Genomic DNA, 25421 nt, shown 5'->3' on the forward strand with positions numbered 1-25421 from the left:
CAGTTTACTGTCCTTCAAACTTTAGGGGGGCCGGACTGTGATCAGTGAAGGCAGAAAATGCCCTGGCATGGGCGGGAGTAAACAATGCATTAGGCTTGGTGGTCCATGGGAGTAAAAAATTACATTATTGGTGTCAGTGGGCGAAGTAGTTCCCCCATCTCTAGTGTCAGTGGGAGGAATAGTGCCCCATCATTGGTGTCAGTGGGAGGAATTGTTTCCCGAGGGCCTGATAAAGGCAAACGAATGGCCACATCCGGGCACACAGGCAGCAGTTTGGAGACCCCTGCTCTAGCAGAAGCAGTGAATGCCTTGGTGGCTCTTTGAGATCAGTACAGCCTGATCTACACCTTTCCTCTCTTAAAACTCCTTCCTCTGCTTTTTCTCAACATTGAGCTGAAGGGCATTCTGGTGGTCATCGTGGCTCCAGACTTGGCCAGGTGCTGGCTTTAGTGGCATGCCTGTTAAAGCTCAGAGAGACAATGGTGTCTCTGAATCTGTGATTCCCACTTTTCTAAAAGATAGGAAGTCTAATTCCAGAAAGGTCTATCACTGCACTTGGAAGGTAAACTTTACTTGGTACAAGGCAAAAAACTCTCTTCTCAGTGGGATAAATCCTGGACTTTTTTACAAAAAAGTATACAAAAAGAAAAACCGCGCTGGAAGAAATAAATACAATCTAGCTACAACTTAGGTGAGATATACACATACAATGATACAGAAAGATAATAAGCTGTGCTTTTAAAGTGATATATTAACCAAGTGAACAAAATAAAAAATAACAAATGAATAAAATAAACAAAACTGTCATTCTGAAGAAAGTCCCAAATACTATAATGTAAACTCATAAAAAGTCCTCCAGAAGGTAATACATTCCTCCGATGGAAGTGAAACCAAATCCCAACAGTAAAGTGATAATGATGTGACTTGCAAGGAACGAAACAAGTGAATCCACTGCCAAGCAAAGTGCCCACTTACCAGCTGCACAAGTTTGTATACTTATGGCTAATACCCAGCCAGGGCCTTTTCCTCCGGTTGTCTTTATCTCCAACACACCAGACCTGTCTGCTCCCCAGAGGGGATTAAGCACGAATTGATAGTGTGAAACGCGTAGGCTGCTATCCCCATTTTTTGCTGTGTTTTTGTAGTGCTACTTTTCATTTGTTTTACAATAAAGACAATCATCAAGTTTTTTTTTTTGGAGTGCGGCTGTCAATCCAATTTCTTTATCACTTGCTTTGTGCACTGCGGGCACCCTTGATCTCCTGAGAAGACACTGATTGTATAGCACACCCACCTGGAGCGGTAACTCCCTTTCCCCAGCTGGGTGTGGGAGTCGAGTAGCGAGAACTGCAGGAACATGTGACCAGAGCAAATAAAAAATGGGTACACAGGTTTTGTTTTATATAGGGTATGCAGGAAATGTAAGAGGGGGAGGGAGCATTTTTAAGAATAGTTGGGATAAACGTTACTACCGCTTTAATAATTTTCTCTGTACCGGGTCAGCTTCCCAGTGACCCCCTACTTCTTTTCCTGTAGACTGCCCATGGACACATAAGTAATCTTCCTCCTAATTGGAAATCCTTGTACTTTTGAGATCTTTTCACCAGCAAGATGCGTCCTATTTTTTCTTTTTCATTAGTTTTTAACGAGGGTAAGTATGTTAGGTCCCCAGTGTATTGCGGCAGTTTGTGTTTGTTCACCTACCAATGAATAAATAATATTTCTTAGAACGCTTACGTAAATGTTCATAAAACAAACTGCGGCATTGATTTTCAAGTGGTTGTTATCAAACGGTATTTGTGTGAAAAGGCTGTGTGTGTAAAGTCAGGAGATCGATGGTTGATTTAATTTTTTTTTTTTTAATAAACATGTTGTTTAATGCATTCGGGTTTTTCTTCTTTTTTTCAGTTTGAAAAGAAACTCAGCGTTTTCTTCTCAGGTTTTTTAGACTTAATATTGATCCATAAATTTGAACTTGTTCTGTTCTTTGATGCTTTGTGGCATTTTTCATCTCCTACTGTCCCCAATCTATAGTACACAGATTTCATATTTTTAAGTGGGAATTTTAGTTGATTCTTTGCTTTTCATTCCAGAATTGCATGTTTGCAACGTTGAGGTTATCCACCGCTGTCCATTGTCATGACACATTCTAGACGTGACAGTTACCAGATACAGACATTTTTAGAGCAATACCAGATACCTACATACCGATTTTTTTTTTTTTTTTTTTTTGTTTAGTTCCACTTACGTCAATTGCAGGGGCTCAATGCTTGCTTAGGTCAAGGGGGCTGCAAAAAGCAGTTTTACTTACCTGGTCCTCTGCAAACGGTGCTCTCCCCTACACTACAGCCAAGGGGCTCTTTCTCAACGTCCTCTTGTCCCTTGCATGGCTTTGGGTTCTAAACTGGACTCGATATCAGAGGACTCGTGACAAGCAGCGTAGGTGAGAGGAGACTGATTGTTTTTACTCAGAAAAGCCTATGAGAGTGGGAGGATCAGGTAAAGTAAAAGTGCCTTTTGTGGTCCCCTAGACCTAATTTAAGCTTTGCATTGTGGGACCAGCCCAACTATAAGGAAGCATTTTTGTTTTCCCAAGAGTTTAGCTTTAATGAAGCAATTGAATACCTAAGGAAGTATGTCCTATTATTTAAAAAAAAATCTAGGGTTCAGTTTGCAGTCACATTAAAAAAGGAAAAAATTAATTTGGAACTGTTGCGTGAAAGATGCCTTGTCCTCGCATTCTACCATCACTACTAAATGATGCCTTGCTCACTGCAGCAATTTAAGACTTGTAAGACTCCATATGTCAGCCAGAAATTGGACACTTTCAGGGGATTGTGAGACTTCTGGGCCACCCCCCAAGGCCCACAACATCAGAGTGTTTCAATTTGACATACTGAAATCTCAAAGATTGGCACTGAAATTGGCTGTATAGAAGGCCCACTGTCCTTTCTTTAAATTGTCAGGGCAAAATAAAAATAAAAAAACCTAGACACATGCACTACATTTCTGCAAAACAATGCACATTTCTCCAATTTTGTATACCTTTAAAAAAACTTGCAAGTACAGAAAAATAGCTGTTGATCTACCATAAATACACTGGGATCCTAAGTACAGTTGTGGGCTGACAACACACAGCATTTTGTGGACTGAGTGGTGTCAGTGCTGCAGCCAAATTGTCTTTTGGTAAAGCACCCCTTTTCAATCAGGATTCCTTTAGGTTTCATCAGGGGTGCCTTGGCAAAATTCCTTAAAATGTATCAAAATCATTGTATGCAAGACAGCAGGGTTTTCATTCTGCGCCATTGTGACTTTCTAGACACTGGCATGCTAACAGCCAATTATGTCATCATTTCATAAAGCGGATATCTCCACAGCATCCTTATTTGACCCTCCTGTGCCCCTCTCCCTCAGCACTGGGGTGACATTAGTTGACTAATGGAGAGAAATTGAGGGAGAAGAGAAACGTTTGAATATTAGTCAGTACCAGTGTGCAAAAAGTGTACAGTAAAACTTCGGATTGCGAGTAATGCGTTTTTTTTTTTTTTTTTTAAATCCTGACTCTGGTTGCGAGAGTTGTCCCATAAGACTAGCAGGATTCAAGCCTCTGGGGTGTGCAGTGCTGCATTTGACCAGAGGTGTGGGGGCGCCGTAGCCGACTGGTAACACTCTATTACTGAGTGTCTCTGAGCGTCTCCAAGTGATCTCTAAACTTCTCCGAGTGTTTGAGTGCCTCCAGCGCTGCCCCCACCTCTGGCCACATGTGGTACACTAGCAGTGACACTGGAACATGTTATCTGAGTTTCCACTAATTCTTATGGGGAAACTCACTTTTATTTACGAGTGCTTTGGATGACGAGCATTCTTCTGGAACGGATTATGCTCATAATCCAAGGTACTACTGTATTTTCTTTGGAAGAATAAATTGCCCCTAATGCTATGATTAAAAATAAATACCTTCTAAATGGGTCAAATACTGCATTATGGACACTAGATGGAGCTGAGAAGCATACTTATTTCCTTAAAGAGGAAGTAAACCCTCGTCTAAACCCCCCCCCCCCCCCCAAAAAAAAACCTGCAAGACAAAGGCATAATGAGCTAGTATGCATAGCATACTAGCTCATTATGTATTACTTACCTCAGATCGAAGCCCCCATATCGGTCCACGTCTCCCCCTCCGGCTGCCGAACATTTGGTCCTGGAGTTACTTCCGGGTATCGCGGCTCCGGTGCTGTGATTGGCTGGAACCACGATGATGTCACTCCCGTGCATGCGTGTGGGAGCCCCTGGTAACGGCATGAAGACTGAAGCAACAGGACAGTACAACTGAAGCAATGGCACATAGTGCCATTGCTTCAGTTTGCCCCAGTGCGCATGTGCCAATGACGTTGGTACATACAGACACTGGGATATCTCCTAACCTTTGCAGGTTTAGGCAATATGGGTAGCTACAGGTAAGCCTTAATATAGGCTTACCTGTAGCATAAAGTTGTTAAGGGTTTACAACCACTTTAATGCCATAATGTTGTATTTTTCCCCCCCCCCCCCTTTCTTTTTATGATTATCTGAACTGCAGAGAGAATAGCCTGAGAACAGAAAACAATTACCTGCAAAACCTTTGCCACTTTTTTATTCCTTCTCTTTTCTACTCTGCAACTAACCACCTCCATGGCAAAATCTCACCCCTGTCTTGCCCCAATCTGGCCTCTTCAACAGTTCACTTTCATCCCCACTGGACTCTCTTGCGCCTCTCACCACACATGTCAGGCCCGACTATTACAACCTTGGCAGACCGACAACACCAGAAACCTTAAGAGACCTAGCCGAACACTGGAGTGAGTGTGGCGTAAAACCAACTCCCAGCATGCATCTACCCAATATAAATCTGCCTTCTTAAAATACAATTCCTCCCTCCATGCTGCCAAATAAACCTACTTTGTCAACCTCATTAATACCCTGTCCTCCAGTCCTCGTCGTCTCTTCTCTACTTTATACTCTAATTTCTTCATCACCATCTCCACCCAGTAACTCACTCAAGAGATTGGCAGTCACTTCAAAAACAAAATTGATGCAATTTATGGGGACATCTCCACAGGACAGACATCTAATCCACTTCACATACCCTGTACTAATCCACTCTCAACACTCTCCTCTTTTGACCTTGCTACTACCAAAGCAGTCTCAAAAGTTTTTTCAGAATCCCGCCTTGCCACCTGTCCCCTGGATCCTGTTTCCTCACATCTACTACAGTCACCCTCTTCTTCTATCTTGTGCTCTCTCACTCGCATCTCCAATCTCTTCCTCTCTACTGGCACATCCCCCTCCCCTCTAAAACATGCCCTGATCACCCCCATACTTAAAAAAACACTCACTGGATCACACCAACCTGAACAACTTACGACCCCTCTCCTTGCTCCCATTTGCGTCAAAACTATTAGAACGCTTAGTCTACAACCGCCTTAGCTCCTACCTCACTGACAACAACCTTTTTGAACCCTTACAGCAGTTATGTCCAAAGTCCGGCCCGCGGGCCAAATGCGGCCCCCCTGGGGATTTGGATATATATTGTTTGTGGCCCCCACAAAATATATGTACAGTATTTATCGGCGCTGCCTTGGAGGGGACAGGGAGGGGGCAGGACAAGCGCCATCAGATTACATGAAGAGAATCTCCTGTTTACTTAGCAGCGTCTGTATTGGAAGTCCCATCTCCTGGGATGCCATTGGACGACTGTTCTGTCTATCATAGGAGGTGGGACTTTGTATTAAAGAGGACACAGAGTAAACAAGAGATGCTCCTGTTTGTAATCTGTCGGCACTTGTCCCGCCCCCCTCCCTCTGCCCTCCGAGGCTACAGATGGCTGCATTTATGGCACATGTGAGGCTGTATTTATGGCACATGTGCCATGAATGCAGCCTCACCTGTGCCATAAATGCAGCCTCACATGTGTCATGAATGCAGCCTCACACATGAGGCTGCATTCATGGCACACGTGAGGCTGCATTGGAGCAATGGTGAGGCTGCATTGGTTGCAATGGTGAGGCTGCATTGGTTGCAATGGTGAGGCTGCATTGGTTGCAATGGTGAGGCTGCATTGGTTGCAATGGTGAGGCTGCATTGGTTGCAATGGTGAGGCTGCATTGGTTGCAATGGTGAGGCTGCATTGGTGGCAATGGTGAGGCTGCATTGGTGGCAATGGTAAGGCTGCATTGGTGGCAATGGTAAGGCTGCATTGGTGGCAATGGTAAGGCTGCATTGGTGGCAATGGTAAGGCTGCATTCATGGCAATGGTGAGACTGCATTCATGGCAATGGTGAGGCTGCATTCATGGCAATGGTAAGCCTGTGCGTGTTATATGCCGATTAATACAGTATATCCAAATAACATTGCATTGGAGCAATGGTGAGGCTGCATTGGTTGCAATGGTGAGGCTGCATTGGTTGCAATGGTGAGGCTGCATTGGTTGCAATGGTGAGGCTGCATTGGTGGCAATGGTGAGGCTGCATTGGTGGCAATGGTGAGGCTGCATTGGTGGCAATGGTAAGGCTGCATTCATGGCAATGGTAAGGCTGCATTCATGGCAATGGTGAGACTGCATTCATGGCAATGGTGAGACTGCATTCATGGCAATGGTGAGGCTGCATTCATGGCAATGGTGAGGCTGCATTCATGGCAATGGTAAGCCTGTGCGTGTTATATGCCGATTAATACAGTATATCCAAATAACACGCCCAAGCTCATCCTTAGTCTAGAGCAGAGCTCTGGGATTCGTTGGGGCCACAAAATAAATATATACAGTATATCCAAATAACACGCCCGGGCTCATCTATTCACCACACACAGCCACAAAGGTAAGAGAACTCTTGTTAGGCCGTGTATTAGTGCTCAGACTAACACACTTAGACAGAATTTTAATGTTTCAAAGAATGTCAGGCAAAATAGTCGGCCCTCGCGAATGTTCACTTCATCAAATCTGGCCCTCTTTGAAAAAAGTTTGGACACCCCTGCCTTACAGGCTTGCTACACTCCACTGAAACTGCCCTACTGAAGCTCACTAATGACCTACTAACTTCTAAAACCAATGGTCACTACTCCATACTCATAATACGCAACCTTTCTGCAGTCTTTGATACTGTTGAACCTCCCCTCCTCAAAAAAACTCCACTCTCTTGGCCTTCATAACTCTGTTCTCTCCTGGCTCTCCTCATCCCTATCACAGTGCTCGTTCAGTGTGACCTATAACTGTTTCCTCTTCTCCACTTCCTCTTTTTGTAGGGATACCTAAAAGTTCTATCCTCTGACCCCTTTTTCTTCTCCATTTACACCTCCTCCCTTGGTCTGTTAATAATCTCCCATTTATTCCAGTACCACCTCTCTGCTGATGACATACAAATCTAGCTCTACTCCTCACCTCATTCCTTCGGTCTCCTCTCGCATTACTAACTTACTGACATATCAACATGGATGTCACATCACTTCCTCAAACTCCAATCTTTTTAAAACTTTTTAAAACTCCAGCCCGTGCCCCTCACCCTGACTTTTCCTTCAAGATCAATAATACAGCCATCAGTCCCTCCCCTCATGCCAAGGTACTAGGTAATCCTAGACCTGTCCTTTCAGCCCCAAATCCAATCACTGTCCAAATCGTCCAGACTTCATCTCCAAAATACACCCCTTTCTAACAGTCGAGACCACTAAGCAACTTATTCACTCCCTTGTTATCTATTGTCTTGACTATTGTAATTCCCTGCTCATTGGCTTACCTCTTCCGCAAGCTGTCACCTCTTCAGTCTATCATAGATGCCACTGCCAGACTCATCCACCTTACCAACCGTTCAGTGTCCGCCACTCCTCTCTGCCAATCCCTCCCACTGGCTTCCCATTGCCCAACACATAATTCAAAACCCCTAACCATATCATACAAAGCCATTTACAATTCTGCCCGAGCTACATCTCCAGTCTTATCTCCAAATATCACCCAAACCTTCCTCTCCTCCCAAGACCTTCTGCTCTCTATCTCTCTTGTCGCCTTCTCCCATGCTTTTCTCCAGGACTTCTCCAGAGCCTCTCCCATCCTCTGGAACTAGGGTTGTCCCGATACCGATACTAGTATCGGTATCTGGACCGATTCTGAGCATTTGCGCGAGTACTTGTACTCGCGCAAATGCTCCCGATACTTTTTTTACCCCGAGAGGGAGCGGAGCGGAGCAGTCCTCGGGTATGGAGGAGAGCTTGTGCCGCTGCTGCCTAGTCCCCAAAGAGAAAGCCAAGCCCCCCCCGCCGCTGCCGTCTAGTTGATTAGCGCTTGGGGAACATAACAGCTTTCATTTGAATAGCTGTGTGTTCCCCCGCTGCGCCTCGTCATATATAGCCCCTCCCCCTTGTCCGGGCACTTTGCTAGACCGATCACTTGTCCCAGGATTGGACGGGTGATCTGTCTATCAAAGTGCCCGGGCAAGAGGGAGTGTCTATATATGATGAGGCACGGCGGGGAACACACAGCTATTCAAATGAAAGCGGTTATGTTCCCCCGAGCACTAATCAACTAGACGGCAGCGGCGGGGGGGGGCTTGGCTTTCTCTTCGGGGACACATGGCTGCATTTGGGGGGACAAGGCTGCATTTGGGGACAAGGCTGCATTTAAAAAAGAATCCGTATCGGCGATGACATGAAAAAAAAGTATCGATACTTGTACTCCGTCCTAAAAAAGTGGTATCGGGACAACCCTATCTGGAACTCAATACCCCAATCTGTCCGGCTAGCTCCTACTCTGTCCACTTTTAGGCGATCCCTGAAAACTCATCTCTTCAGGGTGGCCTTTCCTGCCTCCAGCTAACAACAAAATCTTTTACTCCCCTCATCAGTGCATCCCTCACAGTCCCTACCTTTTTGTTTTACCAGCCCCTCCCTCTTAGATTGTAAGCTCACAGGATCAGGGCTTCTCTAACCCTCTTGTAGTGAATTGTACGGTTGGTGTAGTGTCTCCCTACATTGTAAAGCGCTGGGCAAACTGTTGGCACTATACTGTATAAATCCTGTATAATAATAATAATTATTTTCAGTAAGTGAATTATGGCTCTGCAATGCTTTCTAAGGAGTCGTATATGCTGAGGCAGGGAGGACCTTTGGAAGTACAACCAATACAGGTTTTGTTTAGTGTTCAGCAGTATGAGTAGGATGTGGTGAAGTCCTGTAGTATAGGCCCTTAATTAAACAAATTTGGCCTCTGAGTGTTCCTGCCAAGTTCAATCATTGATTATTTTTTATTTTTTTTTAACATAATGACAGTCTCTTGTATTTGATAATAATATCCTGCCAATACAAGAATGCCACTGATTCAACTTATAATTGTGTTCAATAAATGCTTTTTTCTTTTATTTTAATTTTAATTGTGTTCAAATAGGTTTTCCTGGTGCAATGAAGTCTATATAATATAATAGTGCTAGGTCTTTAATGTGTTCAGCTTGTTCTGATACTTATGAAAATATATGCTTTGTTCACCTCTGTTCATACAAATGTGCCCACAATCTTTGTCTTCTCCTGCCTTAGGGAGTACATTTTCTTTTACTTTTGCAAAAATCAACCCTAAAAGGCAAAAGCCCCCATTAGCTGCTGTTTTTAATGGAAGCTCTGCTGGCTAATCCCAGGAAGTCTTCTTGGCTGCCAGAGGCCTTGTGGATTAAAGAACGTTCAAGCCATGTTCAAGTGGAATTCTAGCAGAGAATTTAGCTGGATGCCTATTCTTCTGTACTTGTCGTGTGATTTTGTATTACAATAGACTCTGTTCTTTAAAAAGAACAAGCCTGCTTGTGCTTTGGCAAGCTTAGATATTTGTAAGCAGCCTTTTTAAAAATGGTTTGCATAAAAAAATAAAATTTTTGTTCATGCAGCATACAGCTTAAAGAGGAACTGAGCAAGCTCACCAGGAAAGTCATTGTACTGGGCCAATCAATGGTACAAGGCATTCCTAGCCCTGCAACCACATCTATACATGCCCCTTGTATATGTGTGGCTGCAGGGAATGGAATGACCCAGCCATAAATGATTGGCTTAATACAGGTGATGACTTTCTGGTGGACTTGCTCAGGTAGGTTCAAACCTGGATCCGGACATCCTGTATTTAATTGTTCCCCCATTTTACTGACTTTGCATGCCTTGTTCTGCACTGTGTGTTTTGCATGGACGTGGGCATTTTGGTAGAGGCAGGGTTTTGCTTCTTCCTTTCAAAACTTCCAGCAAGGAGAACAGTGAGCACTTTGTGAGACCAGGGCTTAGTAAAAATCTTAAGAGAAAAAAAGTGTGTACTCATATGATGATAATAATGTGGGGTTGCAAATATATATACTTATATATTTAAAATGTATAAAGAAAAAAGAGTAATCAATTTTAAAATGTGTTCAGTAATTTATATAAACACTAAGAGTAGCGTTTATTAAAAAATTGCAGAGCTATTTGTTCTGTATAACTGCATTTTCCTTCTGGGTGATTTCTGGCAAAATGAAATGTTATTAGCCTACTTTCTTTCAAGGTCTGATGTTCTTTGTTTTATAGCAGGGGTCTCCAAACTGCGGCCCGAGGGCCAGATGTGGCCATTTGCTAGCCTTTATCCAGCCCTTGGGGCATTATTCATCCCACTGATACCAACAACAGAGCACTATTTCTTCCACCAATACTAATTATGGGATACTATTCCTGCTACTAATTAGGGGCACTACTCCTCATATTTATTCTCACTGATGCTGGGCCTGGGACATTTTCTACCCCCGCTGGGCACAATACGGTCCTCCTAAAGTCTAAAGAACAATAAACTGACCCTTTGTTTTAAAAAGTTTGGATACCCCTGTTCTATAGCATGCATCTATGAAATACCTCATTATGGCAATTAGATGGAGCTGACAATCTTATTTTGCACCACAATGATCACTGGTACAAAAAGTCGAATCTCCCCATTGGGAACAAAAACAGAAATAAATCTTGATAGAGAGGTTAACCATTTGGCACTTTTTTTATAAAAAAATAAAAAAAAGCTGGTGTGTAAAGGATGACTGTCACATTCAGGAGATCATGGTAGTTTTAAGCATTAATTAATTTCCTTATGTAAAGATGTTAACAATACATTTAAATGTGTGTTTTATATATGCTTACAGTTTAGCTTCGAAGTGGACCTCCATTGAAATTCAGCCTTCCCACATTAGCATTGCCAAATTAAATTATAAGCTTGATTTAAAGCTCATCTCCAGCTAAAACTCTTTATTACATTTTTAAATTTTGAGATAGAATAAGGAAGGGTAAGAACTTCTGTCAAGGTTTTTTTTTAATTGGCGCCTATATCTCGTCATTGATTCTACATTCCCCAAAATTCCTTAAAGGTCCTGGCTATGGTAACCTAATTGCATCATGCAGTTTCTGCAGATTTGATAGCTGCACATTCTTTCTGCAAAACTCCCCATTCTCTATCGCATCCCCCAAAAGCATCCTACTGGATTCAGATTTGGTGACTGGCCTACCATCTGTGGGCATCAGCAGAAATCGAGATTTATTAGACCAGGCAACATTTTTTCCGGTCTTCAATTGTTTACTTTTGATGAGCCTGTACCCACTCTTGGGGGGCAGGAGTGGAACCTGACGTGATTGTAGCCCATCGACCGCAGAGTTTGACATGATGTACATTTTGAGACGATTTTCTGGCCATGGCAGTTGTAGAGTGGTTATCAAAACTGCCAAAGCCTTTCAGCTCAAACCAGTCTGGTCATTATTCTCTAACGTATCTCATAAACAAGGCGTTTCCCTCTGCATAACTGCCACTTACTGGATCTGCTTTTGTTTTATCATTCTGAGTAAACTCTTAAGACTATTGTATGTTAAAATTCCAGGAGATCAGCAGTTACAGAAATACGCAAATCAGCCCGTATGGTACCAACAATCATAAAGCATCTTTTGTAAAGCTGTCGCTATACTGAAATCTCTACTTTCGGTTTAGGTGGTACCATGGGCATCTTTCCGGACGAGAGGCTGAGAAGCTACTTTTAGAAAAAGGAAAGCCTGGAAGTTTCTTGGTGAGAGAAAGCCAGAGCAAACCAGGGGATTTTGTTTTGTCCGTCCTAACAAGTGAAGAGAAGCTGGAAAATGGAGAGCGGAAATCTCGGGTCACTCATGTCATGATTCGATTCCAGGTATTTGATGAACCTTCCAACCTTATACACTTAAAGAGGCAGGGCTTGGCAAGAACGTGAACTTTTTTTTTTTTTTTGTCCTTGCTGTGCCGTTCCTAGAGTGTGCTTGGGCGTGTTGGGGAGGTGAACATGACTGTGTTTGGAGGTAACCTTGATATGGGTATTTTTTCACCTTAAAACCAAATGGATTTACCTTGTATACTCAAAGATTTAAGCTTTAGGACTCCAACTGTGATTGGTGTCCAATTGACGTTCTATATTTATTTCGAGATTTGTGATGACCAGTTTTAAGAAGACTTTTTCTGTGCTCCATACTGATTCGATTGGAGGGCTTTTTTATTCCTTTAGTCTTAGACTGTCCATTGGGTCCCAAGACTTATTTCATCAAAGCCATGGTTTCCATAAACTGCACTATATATGACCGAACGACAAACAACTGTATGCAGTTTGAAATAAATTGCTCTAAAATTTTAAGCCATATTCACACTCGACACTCACCATTCAGGAATGAAGAATAATTCTCTTATTTTTGATTATTTAATTGAATCATTTTTAATATTATCATACATATTCCTGATTTATTTCATTCAGCCAGAATTGCAGTCACTTAAAAAGGTTCGCTTGCTTTTTCTTTCATGCTCTAAAACATAACATTTTTACATTTTGGTAGAGCATACGACACATATTACAACCGGGCTGAAGCTGATTTTTTTCGACCCATCTAACTCTAAACCTGGCACAAAATGGCCAACACTTGCTTCTATATTTCATAGTTTTTATAGGAGCATTGGACAGTCAAACTAAAAGTTGTTTGGGCACCATGACTACTCCAGCCTAAATGTTAAAGGTACAGATGCCATTTAATGGCTTACTTAGATTATAATAGGTGCAGTGTTTTAAAGCACATTAAGAAAGCTTACTTGATTAGAAAGTGTTTTGCTTTTTCAGTCTGTTGGAAAAAAATGGGATGACCATTGCTCATTTTCCTCAGACTGCCACAGAGACCCCCCAAATAATATATTTTCATGGGAATAGTGATTTGGCTATACTAAATATTTTCTATTGCTTACCCCCCAAAGAATCCATCCATAGAAGTTGCTGGCAACGCTTCTGTCTGCATAGAAATAAATGTGCATGCTTAGGCAATTACGATGTGCATAGTTATGAAGTTGTCTTGAGAAAGCAAATCCTTCTTCAGTAGCTGGAATATGCTCACACTTCTGATGCTCCTCGAATATGAATTGTCACCTTCAGCTAATAAATATTTATTAACTGTTGAACCTTTTATATAGTAAATTTGCTGACCATTATTGATCCCCCTTTTTTTTTTTTTCAGCCGGATGGTAAATATGATGTGGGAGGGGGGGAACGCTTTGATACACTGACTGATCTGTTGGAGCACTACAAGAAGAACCCAATGGTGGAAAGGTCAGGAGCTGTGGTGCATCTTAAGCAGGTAAACAACTTATGATTATATGTTGCAGTCAATCTAAAGTTATATATATATTTTTTTAAATAGCAGCCACCTGGAATGTGGTTGATTCATTTGGGTACACAGGCACATATCCCCCCCCCCCCCATTTTTTGGTAAATCCTGTTGGATTTTTTAATGTTTCAGTACTAGCATCAGGTGGTGTAACTTTGGCATTGTTTTATGTTACAATACGATTTTCTTGAGTGTTCATTTATATTCTTTCAATACAGACCAGAATTTGATGTTCATGGACACTATAAACCAAAATGTCATCACAAAAAATGATTTGTTGCATAGCCACCTGTTGTATCAGATTCAAATTTTAAGTAGGCATAAAGCAAAAACAAAACCTCACACCACAAACCGCTTGCCCACCCAGCTACATTACATTCACAATTATTAAAGAAACACTATATGAAAAAATTTCTTCTGTATACCCCCACAACATCAGTTGCTTGACAAATGCCTAAATCTTGGGTATGTGATCCCAAGCGAAAGAGCTCAGCATTATAGGGCCTTGTTTACCATTCATAAAGCTGGATGGGAATACCAGTGTTAAGATGTTATTTTGCACATTAAAATGGCAAAATCTGCTTTATTAGTTGGAAGTCCTCACCCTCTCCGCCATCTCAAATGCTAGAAGCACCCATGAAGAAAACGGGTAATATATTTTATCTTATTCTCACTTGGGGTGATATCTCAGGGAATGCTGAGCAGTCCAAATCTCGTGAGAAAATACTAGTGCATTGTTCTGTAATGTCACTCTCGAGATTTGGGCTACTTTTCAGGGATATTGCTCAAGGGGTGCTGTCATCACCCTTTGCTACACAAAAGAGGAGGGGGAAGGCAAGTGTTTTTTGTCTTACTTTTTTTTGTAGTATTATTATTTTGTAGCAGATCAACATAGGGGGGTCCTTACAAATTAAAGAGAGTGTAAAGCTCTATTTGTATTAACAAAATTTGCAAAAAAGGATATGGGGAACTGGAGAAAGTGCAGAGAAGGGCAACCAAACTGGTAAGAGGCATGGAGGAGCTCTGCTATGAGAAAGATTAGAGGAACTGAATTTATTCTCTTAAGAGTAGATTAAGGTGGGATATGATCCACATGTATAAATACATAAGTAGTCCATATAGTGAACTTGGTGTAGTAGAATTCACTTTAAGGTCATCACAGAAGACAAGGGGGTACTGTTTACATCTGGAGGAAAAATTATTTAATCTAAAAATACGGAAAGGTGTCTTCACAGTAAGAGCTGTGAAAATGTAGAATAGACCCTACCTACCTCGAAATCTGGTTCTGGCCAGCTACATATATTGTTTAAAAAAAGGTCTGGATTCTTTTATAAATGTACATAATATAACTGGGTACTAACATAGGTAAAGTTGATCCAGGGTATATCCGAATGCCTCTCGGGGGATCAGGGAGGAATTTTCTCCCCTGCTGGAGCAAATTGGATCATGCTTTGCTGGTTTTTTTTTGCCTTCCTCTGGATCAGTTGTGGTTATCGGACTGTGTATATAGATTGTATGATTTTTTTATTTACCGTATTTATCATCGTATAACACGCACCCTAACTTTAGGAGGGAAGTATCAGGGGGGAAAAAAAAGTCCACAGCCCCCTGCATATAACACGCAAGCACAGTTTACCCTCTATTTTTAGGTTAAAAAGTGAGTGTTATACGCCAATAAATACAGTATTTTTTATTTTTATTGGTTGAACTGGATGGTCTTGTGTTTTTTTTTTTTTCCAGACTAACTATGTAACTCTGTAACATGTTATACTTACCTGCTCTGTGCAATAGCCCCAAACCTCCTCTTCTGGGGTCTCCTGCCAGGACTATTGCCTCCCCTTTTCCTTCTGCGTGCCCCATAACAAGCCACTTGCTATAGGGGCACCAGTGCAGGCTCACTCCCTCCTCACTGGATTTGATTCACAGCAGCAGAAGCCAATGAATACAAGCCAATCTCTGATTGGATGAGGTGAAGATCATGATGGCGCCATCCCTCTCCACCTCACCCAATTATAGAACACCCTGTATTTGTTGAGAAACAAATAAGGCACCCCGTGAATGACAGCAGTGCCGAGTGAGCAATCTCATTTTTGGTCAGTTTTTATATAGCACCTGAACAGGACCTGGAAGATCACAGCTATCTTTGTAGTAGTGCCGACTGCTACAGTGATTTTCAGCTTTTATTGCAGTCCAACGGGTTTGAGCAACACCTGCTTATACTGTGCCGATCTGGACAAATGTAAATATGCAATACAAATAATTGCTGGAGTTCAGCTTTAACTTCCCAATTGTGATATTATGATGCATGAGACCCAGTGTAACTCCAATTGAATACATTTATTAGAGAAAATGTGCAAGAATATCCCATACACAAAATATTCTGTTTGTCTATTAAAACTATACAGTGCAAACACACACTCAAATTCAGTGATCTAATAGTTACAATCATGTTTTGTGTGCCTGTCCACACCAGGCAAGGTGCCAGATCTACGATTACTGCACATGTTGACACTTGAGGGTTCATAATAACCAGTTGACCCTGATCAAATCTTTTGTTATGTAATTTATACCTTGTATTTGTTTCAGCCATTCAATGCAACGCGAATCAATGCAGCCAACATAGAAACTCGAGTTCGAGAACTGAACAAAACGGCGGACAACACAGAGAAGGCCAAGCAAGGATTCTGGGAGGAATTTGAGGTACGCTTCTAATGACCTAAACCCAAAAGTATGCCATATGGAAAAGCCATGACTCTAGTTTGGTTTTGTAAAATGCGATAATCCCAAATCTGTATATATGTATGAGACGGATGAAATTCTTGTACCGCTCTCCTGATCTGCCATTTGGAATGAATAATTTAAACCAGAATAAAAACTGTTCTAGGAAATGATGTCAAAGAGCTATAAATATACAGTGAAAAGTGCCAAAGTACCTGACACTTAGAAGAGAATACCTGGAATGAATGCACAGAAGGCTGTTAACTTGAAGGTGTTCTATATATATGTTATGTGGGTCAGATGGCTCTTTTTGGTGGCCAAGGTAACAGGTGAAGTCTGCATATTACTTCTTGTAGTAATTATTATTATGATACAGGATTTATATAGAGCCAACAGTTTTTGCACAGCGCCTTACAAGGGCAGACAGTACAGTCACAGTAAAATTTGGTACAGCAGGAATCTGAGATCCCTGCTTGTTGGAGCTTTACAATCTAGAGAAACAAAGCAATATGGGATTGTAAGGGCAGTTGCTGAGGCTGACCATAAACGTATACCCATCAAATAGATTGTAATGGACTATCTCGGTACTGATACACAAACAAGTACTTTTTATAAAATCAGGGCTTTTTTTCAGGTGGAACTTGGTGGAACTCAATTCCACCACCTCTGGCTCGGACCCTTTGGTGCCTGCTCACCATAATCACTTGTAAACACAGAAGTCTGGTTTCTGTTACAAGTGACAGCTCTGCACTCTGTGTGTAACCCCCCTGAATGCTGCACTCTGTATGTAATGCAATCCTGGTATTTATTGCCTTTTTAAGACCCTCCTACTGTTCGTGAAATTTGACTGACCACACCCACTATTTGATGTGATTTGGAGGCTGTGTGTGTAGGAGAGGGGTTTAGGGGGGTCGTGGTTGAAGGAAAGCCCTGTATATAATATAATATTTAATACGTATAAAATACAAACATTTTACAGACATACAAAAATCAATCAATAAAATTCATCTACAGACAACTACGAACTGGTTCCCCCGAGAGATATCTGTTATATTGTATACCTTATTGTATTTCTTGTTTTATAGACGGTTCCTCCTGAAGAAGCGTCCCATTCCGTGAAACTAGTAGACGAATAATCTGTCTATACCCCATATTAACAGATATCTACGGGGGAACCCGTTCGTAGTTGTCTGTGGTTTAATTTCATTGATTTTTTTATTTTTTGTATGTCATTTTATATGTATTAAATATTATATTTTATATAAAGTACTTGTTTGTGTATCAGTACCGAGCTAGTCTATTACAATCTGATGGGTATATGTTTATGGTCAGTCTCAGCAACTGCCCTTGCAATCCCATCTTGCTCTGTTTCTCTATACCACAGGTGTCAAACACAAGGCCAGTGGGCCAGAAAAGGCCCTCCAGGCCATTTCATGTGGCCCTCGCACCTCTTCTGCGGCTGCAGGAGAGCTCCAGCTCTTCTCTAGTCCTTCTCCAGATGCTTACTTTCTGCTTTCAAGCAATGCATCAAGCTTATTCCCAGCAGCAGCATAAGGAAAGGGGGGTACACTGTGATGTAAGGGAGAGTGGGGGACTCAACTTCTGATGGTGGGTTGGCTCTTGACATCTAATGTAAGGGGAGGGGATGCACTGGAGATCTAATATTACAGATACAACCGGTCCTTTTGAGGGCAATCATAATGCTGATGGTGAAATTGAGTTTGACCCCCCTGCTCTATACTAATCTGGATGATGGTACTCTACTAGGTTATTTTAGTTTCTTTATGTTAGGCAATACTCAAAAATTCTAGTTTACAATCTAGGATAACTGTGCATATGGGTCTCTTTGTTTTTGCTGTGCCTAGTGATTTTGCCTTTTACTTCAGATGCTGCAGCAGCAAGAATGTAAACTACTATATCCTCGAAAGGAAGGACAGAGGCTAGAAAACAAATGCAAGAACAGATACAAGAACATTTTGCCTTGTAAGTATAGAAATTTTCTTTTTTACCTAAAGATGTATCCAGACCTGCCCTTTGAAAGCTTGGACAGCTGCTGTGGACCAGTGAAACATACTAGTTTACTTGTGTTTTGTAACAGGTCCCATTTGAGGATATAACAAGATCAATGCTGTAGAATAAAATGACGCAAAGCAAAAGCTGTTATAAACCTCAGACATGAAATATGAACACAGCACGTCCTTCTTTAGTGTGCACTTGTCTCAATCAGGAGTACTACGCGTCTTTTCTGTCTCCTGCCTCATTTCCTTCTGACAAGTTTTCCTGACAACAAGATGAGCCTGGTTTCACACGGGCTGTCCGATCAGGTCCGCCTGTCAGTCTAGCACACCTGATCGGACCATCCATAGCTCTCTATGGAGGGGCGGATGTCAGCGGAGGTGTGTCCACTGACACCTTCTGGCATCCGATCTGATGTTTTTCGCAGACAGAATTGGATCAGATGACAGTCTCTGCTTGGTGACTGAGAATGCTGTTGCTAGGTCTTGATACTATCACATTGGAGGAATTGCATGGCTATATGCACATAAAGATTGTCAGAAGTCATTTTACGTATCTTTGGGAGATGGGGTGATGGACGGAGCCTTAGTACTGTTTGGCACTGGAAGTTGCCTTTTATTTGTGTGACAAGTGACGGGCTTACTTTAAATGGAAGTTTTTTGTGTTTTCGAACAAAAATTAAGCATTGGCTTTTTATCTTTTGTGCATAGTTGACACTACGAGGGTGACATTGAGAGACACGGATGAGAGCATTCCAGGGTCAGATTACATCAATGCAAACTACATTAAGGTAATGTGTGTGAGATCTTGAATACCGTTAATAATTAAAGAAAAGAGGAACTAAGCTGTTGGTGTAGAAGGAAGGAACATAATTGGAATGTAGATGTTGGGCACCGGAAATGTACATGGGATTTAGTTTACTTTTTAACCTCTTTGCCACCGCGCCATAGACAAGACATCTACAGCGCGGTCGAGTTGTTCTGGGAGGACGTCCCTGGGACGTCCTCCCAGAATCCTCTCGCGCGCCCCCTGATAGAGGCTGTTTACCACGTGATCACTCCGTCAAATGACGGAGTGATCACTTGTAAACAAACCGGCGTCATGTGATGACGCCGGTTCCTCCCTCTCCTCTCTGTACCGATCGGTACAGTGTGAGAGGAGAGCGGGCTGGATCTGTGACAAATGCAGTCACAGATCCAGCCATCCATCCCTCCCTGTGCAATACTCTGCAATACCCCCCATACTCTGCAATACCCCCCAATACTCAGTACCTGCTAATATGACAGAAACAAGATTTTTTTTTTTTTTTTTTTACAGAATTTTCAGTGTTTTTTCTTTATAGCGCAAAAAATAAAAAACCCAGAGGTGATCAAATACCACCAAAAGAAAGCTCTATTTGTGGGAAAAAAAATGACAAAAATTTCAGATGGGCACAATGTTGTATGACTGAGTAATTGTCATTCAAATTGTGAGAGCACTGAAAGCTGAAAATTGTTCTGGTTAGGAAGGGGGTTTAAGTGCCCAGTGGTCAAGTGGTTAAACAAACTTCTTTCATGTTGTGATTATGAGGTATTTGTAGAATTTTGAGCAAAAGAATGAATTTGATTCATTTATGGAATAAGGCTTTGACAATAAGGCTGAAAGAAGTGAAGTGATGCGAATACTTTTCGGGTTGCACTGTATTAGCAGGGATGAACAGAATATTATATTAAAGAAATCAAGCCTGCTAGATCCCTTGTAATGGGAATCTCTATACATGTTAAGATACGGCCATTTTAAGAAACCCTATAAACAATACCTGCAATGCTCACACCCAAATTCTTTGTACAAAAATGAACATAAAGTAATAAATCACATGGATAACAATAAAACAAGACCCTTAGGGGATTATTTACGAAAGGCAAATCCACTTTGCACTACAAGTGCACTTTCAAGTGCAGTCGCTGTAGATCTGAGGGGGACATGCAAGGAAAATAAACATAATTGTAGCTTGCACATGATTAGATGACAAAATCAGCAGAGCTTCTCCTTAGATCTACAGCGACTGCACTTCCAAGTGTGCTTTTAGTGCACTTGTAGTGCAAAGTGGATTTGTCTTTCGTAAATAACCCCCAAAATCTACATGGAAGACTCTAATGGAAACATGTCTGTATAGGTAGGAGGTGACGTCATGTTACCAGTACAGGGGCATTGCTGTGGTGTGTGAACTGTCATCTGAGGTTTTTATTTACTATTGCATGCATGCTGGTTGTCATAGAATGGAAGTTCAAATTTTTTGTGTTACACAATATTAGCACATAGGTTTATAAAGCTCAAAATTTTAGTAAACAATACACTAAAGTTAATTTTTGGGCGCATAAATGCAATTTATTTCCCAATTTTCTGGTAAGCTATAAAAAAGGAGGCTGTGCCATGTAAATAAATACCCAGCATGTCAAACCTTAAAATTGCGTGCGTCCATGAAATGGAAAAAAGCAATCACAGTTTTTCTAACATAGTTGACCTTACACATGTGTTTTTTTAAATGTGTTATGGGGGAGGGGTGGGGGCTTTTTTTTTGTCTGTTTAAATGTTTACAACTTTTTTAATCTATTATTATTATTATTATTATTATTATTATTATTATTATTATTATTATTATTATTATTATACTTATATTGGTTACATTACTTTATTGCTATCACATATGGGACCAATAGCCCTCTATGTGATGGCATATAGGTGACAGGTTCTCCTTTATAAGACATCCTGGGTCTATTAGACCCTGGATGTCTCCTCTCTACACCACAGATGATGTTCTATCAGTCGCTTCACTAATCCCGGTAATTTACAGCTCTGGACCAGAAAGTGACATTATACACGCACTTTCTGGTCTGTGTGCAGGACAGAGGCTCTGCAGACGTAGGTCTGTCTAGCTCCTGCTCAGTAAACATGGCGGCATGGGGGGGGCGTCACGGCACATTGCTGCAATTGTGGAAGTGATTGGTGGCTCCACAGCTGCGTGTATCACTTCCACATTCAAAGTCAACAGTCGGCTTTAGAAAAATACACACACTCCTGGCTGCTGTATTAAAAGCATGTGTCTGCCGCAGTTAACAATCTGAATCCCCAGTAAGCAGCTGGGATCTAGATGTTACCGCCCACCTCATCCTGGTGCCGTAAGGTAGCTGCCTTTTGGTTGCACCGGCACACACATGCATGCACTGCATTAGCAACAGTGGATGCTTAAAGTCTGTGACCAAGATCCTGAGGCCTGAGTGACACCATAAACCCCTTAAAGTCACATACTGACCGATTCTTTCATATAGGTAAAAAAACATTTTTTTGGTGAAAATGCATAGTGACAGGTGATGGAGAACGGGGAGAACAAACATTGGATTCTCTGCACTTGTTTTGCACAGACATTTGACCAGCATCCTGCAAATTATATGTAACAACTTCCACAATCTACTGCATATGTCAATTTCCTAACAAATATATCCAATATGTAAAGATGGTCCAATGTGCTTTTAAACCACAAATGTTACATAGTACATACAGTGGATATAAAAAGTCCACACACCCCTGTTAAAATGATAGGTTTCTGTGATGTAAAGAAATTACAGCTTTTTCCACCTTTTAATGTGACCTATAAGCTGTACAACTCGGTTGAAAAACAAACAAATATTTTAGGTGGGGGGGGGGGGGGGTTTACAAATTAAAAAACTAATATAATGTGGTTGCATAAGTGTGCAATAACTGGGGATGTAGCTGTGCTCATAATTAAGCAATCACATTTAAACCCATGTTAAATAGGAGTCGGCACACACCTGCGATCATTTAAAGTGCCTCTGATTAACCCCAAATTAAAGTTTGGCTGTTCAAGTAGGTCTTTCCTGACATTTTCATAGTCAGATCCTACAGCAAAAGCCATGGATCGCCGAGAGCTTCTAAAGCATCAGAGGGATCTCATTGCGAGCGCTCCGAAAATCTCAGAAATACTCCATTCCCGAGCCTTTCCAAGGTTTTTCGAGTTCAGCCGAGGTGTCCTCTGCCCTTTCCGAGTGTTTCCAAAACTCTCCAGTGCCCCCCACTTCTGGCCACATGCGGTATCGTATGCCATTAAAGTCAATATGGAACTAATTATTTTCATTTCCATTGTGAAGTACTTTGGATTACGAGCATTCTCCTGAGAACAGATTATGCTCGTAATCCAGTGCACATTTATAGCACTGATCGCTCTGTAAATGTCAATGGTCCCAAAAAATGTGTAAGAAGTGTCCGACCTGTCCGCTGCAATGTCGCAATACCGCTAAAAATCAGATCACCACCATTATTAGTAAAAATAATAATAATAATAAAAATGCCATAAATCTTACCCATAGTTTGTAGATGCTATAACCAATTTGCACAAACCAATCTATATACGCTTATTGCGATTTTTTTTTTTTTTTTTTTTTTTTTAACAAAAATATGTAGAATACATATTGGCCTAAACTGAGGAATTTTTTTTTATTTTGTTTGGGTATAACATCGCACGACCGCGCAATTGTCAGTTAAAGCAACGCAGTGCCCCATCGCAAAAAATGGCCTGGGGGCTGAACTGGTTAAGGGCTCTTTCACATGGGTGGCCCGTTCAGGTCCGCCTGCTAGTTTTTTAGGCGGACCTCAACGGGCGCTCCGTGCTCCTCTATGGAGCCGCGGATGTCAGCGGTGACATACCCGCTGACATCCGACCCGCTCCGATCCGCCAAAGTGTGACGGAGGAAAAACCTATTTTTCCATCCGTCTGGCGGATCGGGTGAACGCGGACAGATGGTCCGTGTTCATCCGATCCCCCATAGGGGGGAGCGGAGAAAAGACAGGGCGGTCCCTGCACAGTATGCGGGGACCGCCCTGTCATCCGCCGGCTCAGCGGGGATATACAGAGCGATCCCCGCTGAGCAAGCGGAGGTTCGCGGGGCGGATCATTACTGATCCGCCCCATGTGAAAGGAGCCTTAGGGTGTGCACAACTATTTATTTTTTAGTTTTTTTTCATTTTACTTCCCTCCACCTTAAATATTTCAGTTTGTTGTTCAACTGAGTTGTACAGTTTATAGGTCGCAAAGGTGGAAAAACTTCTGAAATGATTTATCTTTGTCTCATTTTTTTACATCACAGAAACTGACATTTTAACAGGAATGTAACATTTGTGGTTTAAAAGCACATTGGGCTGTTATAATTGTCTTTATATTTCGGATTATTTATATTTATTAGGAGTTGACGTATGGAGTAGATTGTAGAAGTTGTTGCATATAATTTGCGGGATGCGGGTCAGTTTTTTGAGAATTATTTTTTTGTGCACATTTATGTACAATGGGGGGTGTACAATTTTAAGGTGATTGCGTATTATGATTTGTAAGTATCTGCTCAGGTGTGGGAACAAATGACAGTGCAGGTGGCAGTAAACACATCATTTATATTGGGAAAGAATGACTTTTGGTTGATTAATTGTACAACAGCGGTTTTAGAATATGATTTTTTTTTTTTGTTAAATGGTACATGTAACCAATTGGCAGGTTTTTGAATACTTGCAGTGTCGGAGATGACCAGGCTATCAGGTCATTTAGATACACTAATAGGTGGGGGAAGCAAAGCTTCCTCTTCTACCCTAAACTACGCAAAGAAATGACAAATAGTAATTTTGTAGTAATCAGTAGAGCGTACACTGGCTCTTTCTTGCCTGTTATTGTATTGACACAAGAGCCCCCTGTTAAACATGGCATATTGCTGAGTAGCAATCAAAAGTACCCTTTGTAGATGAAGAAATACCGGTACATGGCATGAGTTACAGAAATGTTAAAATGTTACAGAATTCTGATTATTTGTACATTTTTTATTTATTTATTTTTTACAAGCATAATATCTGCAAATGTTGCAAGAGCAGGCGTGGTAGATGGAATTGTACTACAGTCATGGAGGCAACCTTTTCTTTGCCATTGGAAGCAACGAACATATCTAATTTTATATTGATTGCCTTCCGTGTGTGTGTTTTTGTCTTTTCTTAGAGTGCTCTGGATGATTCCCGAGGAAACCAGCCATATAAAGTCTACATAGCCACACAGGGTTGTCTACAGAACACCGTTTGTGATTTCTGGTCCATGGTGTATCAAGAGAACACTCATGTCATTGTAATGACTACCAAAGAAATGGAGAGGTCAAGGGTAAGCTTCTTAGTCTGTCCATGCATTTCTGTAGGTCACTACAACCTATGGAATGTGGCTGAAAAGTTTTTGCTTCATCTTATAAGAATTTGAATACCCTGCAGAGTAAACCAAAAATAGGATAATGGCTTCCATCTTTACCTGGTCTTCCTTCCTTTCTTCCCTTTTTGTTCTGAACTCCTGTGACTTGTTTTCAGCTGACAATGGGCTGAAGACTGCTGTTGGCTGACGTCAGAGTTGGTCCAGGCTCAGGAAAGATCACGACCATATGGTCTGGATCTGCCTATAAGCCTGGACTGGTACCGATGTCAGCCTCTCAGCTGCTGAGAGCCTGAGCCGGCTGCTCCCGCCCCCTTCACAGGCCAGCGCTCCAGTAAGCGCGGGGGGTCAGAGCAGAGAGTGGTGACTCAGTCACCAGCTCTCTGCTCAGGAAGCACTAAGAACCGACTGGTTGGCGGTGTTAGATTGCTTGTTTCTCAGTGTTAGAGCCGGCGGGGGACAGATGCAGCTTCAGACTGATGCTGCATCCACCTAGGTAAGTATGATTTAAAAAATAAAATAAAAATTGTATACTTTTAACCACTTGCTGTCCCATCGTATAGCAAAATGGTGGTGGCAAAGTGGTTTTGTTATCCTGATCGGACATCATAAGACGTGATCAGAATAACAGAGCCGGGGCGGGGGCGCGCGGTGCGGCTATCAAAGGGGCTGCGTGTCAGTCTGGCTCACCGCAACTCCGATCGTGGTATGAAGCCTCTGACGGAGGCTTCTTACCATGTGATCAGCTGTGACCAATAACAGCTGATCATCGCGTGAATCAGGAAGTGACGGTAAATGGCTTTCC

The 25421-nt window shown here is 41.8% G+C and overlaps 1 protein-coding gene across 1 annotated transcript in view; it reads left to right on the plus strand.

Moving 5' to 3' along the window:
* Nucleotides 1-25421, plus strand: part of LOC120915454 (tyrosine-protein phosphatase non-receptor type 11-like) — a 184084-nt gene that overhangs the window by 135813 nt on the left and 22850 nt on the right. The window contains exons 4-9 of the mRNA XM_040325985.1: nt 11981-12173; nt 13510-13629; nt 16246-16359; nt 18264-18360; nt 19104-19183; nt 24422-24577. Coding sequence (XP_040181919.1) covers nt 11981-12173; nt 13510-13629; nt 16246-16359; nt 18264-18360; nt 19104-19183; nt 24422-24577 — 760 coding nt within the window. The remainder of the gene's footprint in view (nt 1-11980; nt 12174-13509; nt 13630-16245; nt 16360-18263; nt 18361-19103; nt 19184-24421; nt 24578-25421) is intronic.

This window comes from Rana temporaria, chromosome 10 (assembly GCF_905171775.1).
Source record: "Rana temporaria chromosome 10, aRanTem1.1, whole genome shotgun sequence".
Taxonomy (NCBI): Eukaryota; Metazoa; Chordata; class Amphibia; order Anura; family Ranidae; genus Rana; species Rana temporaria.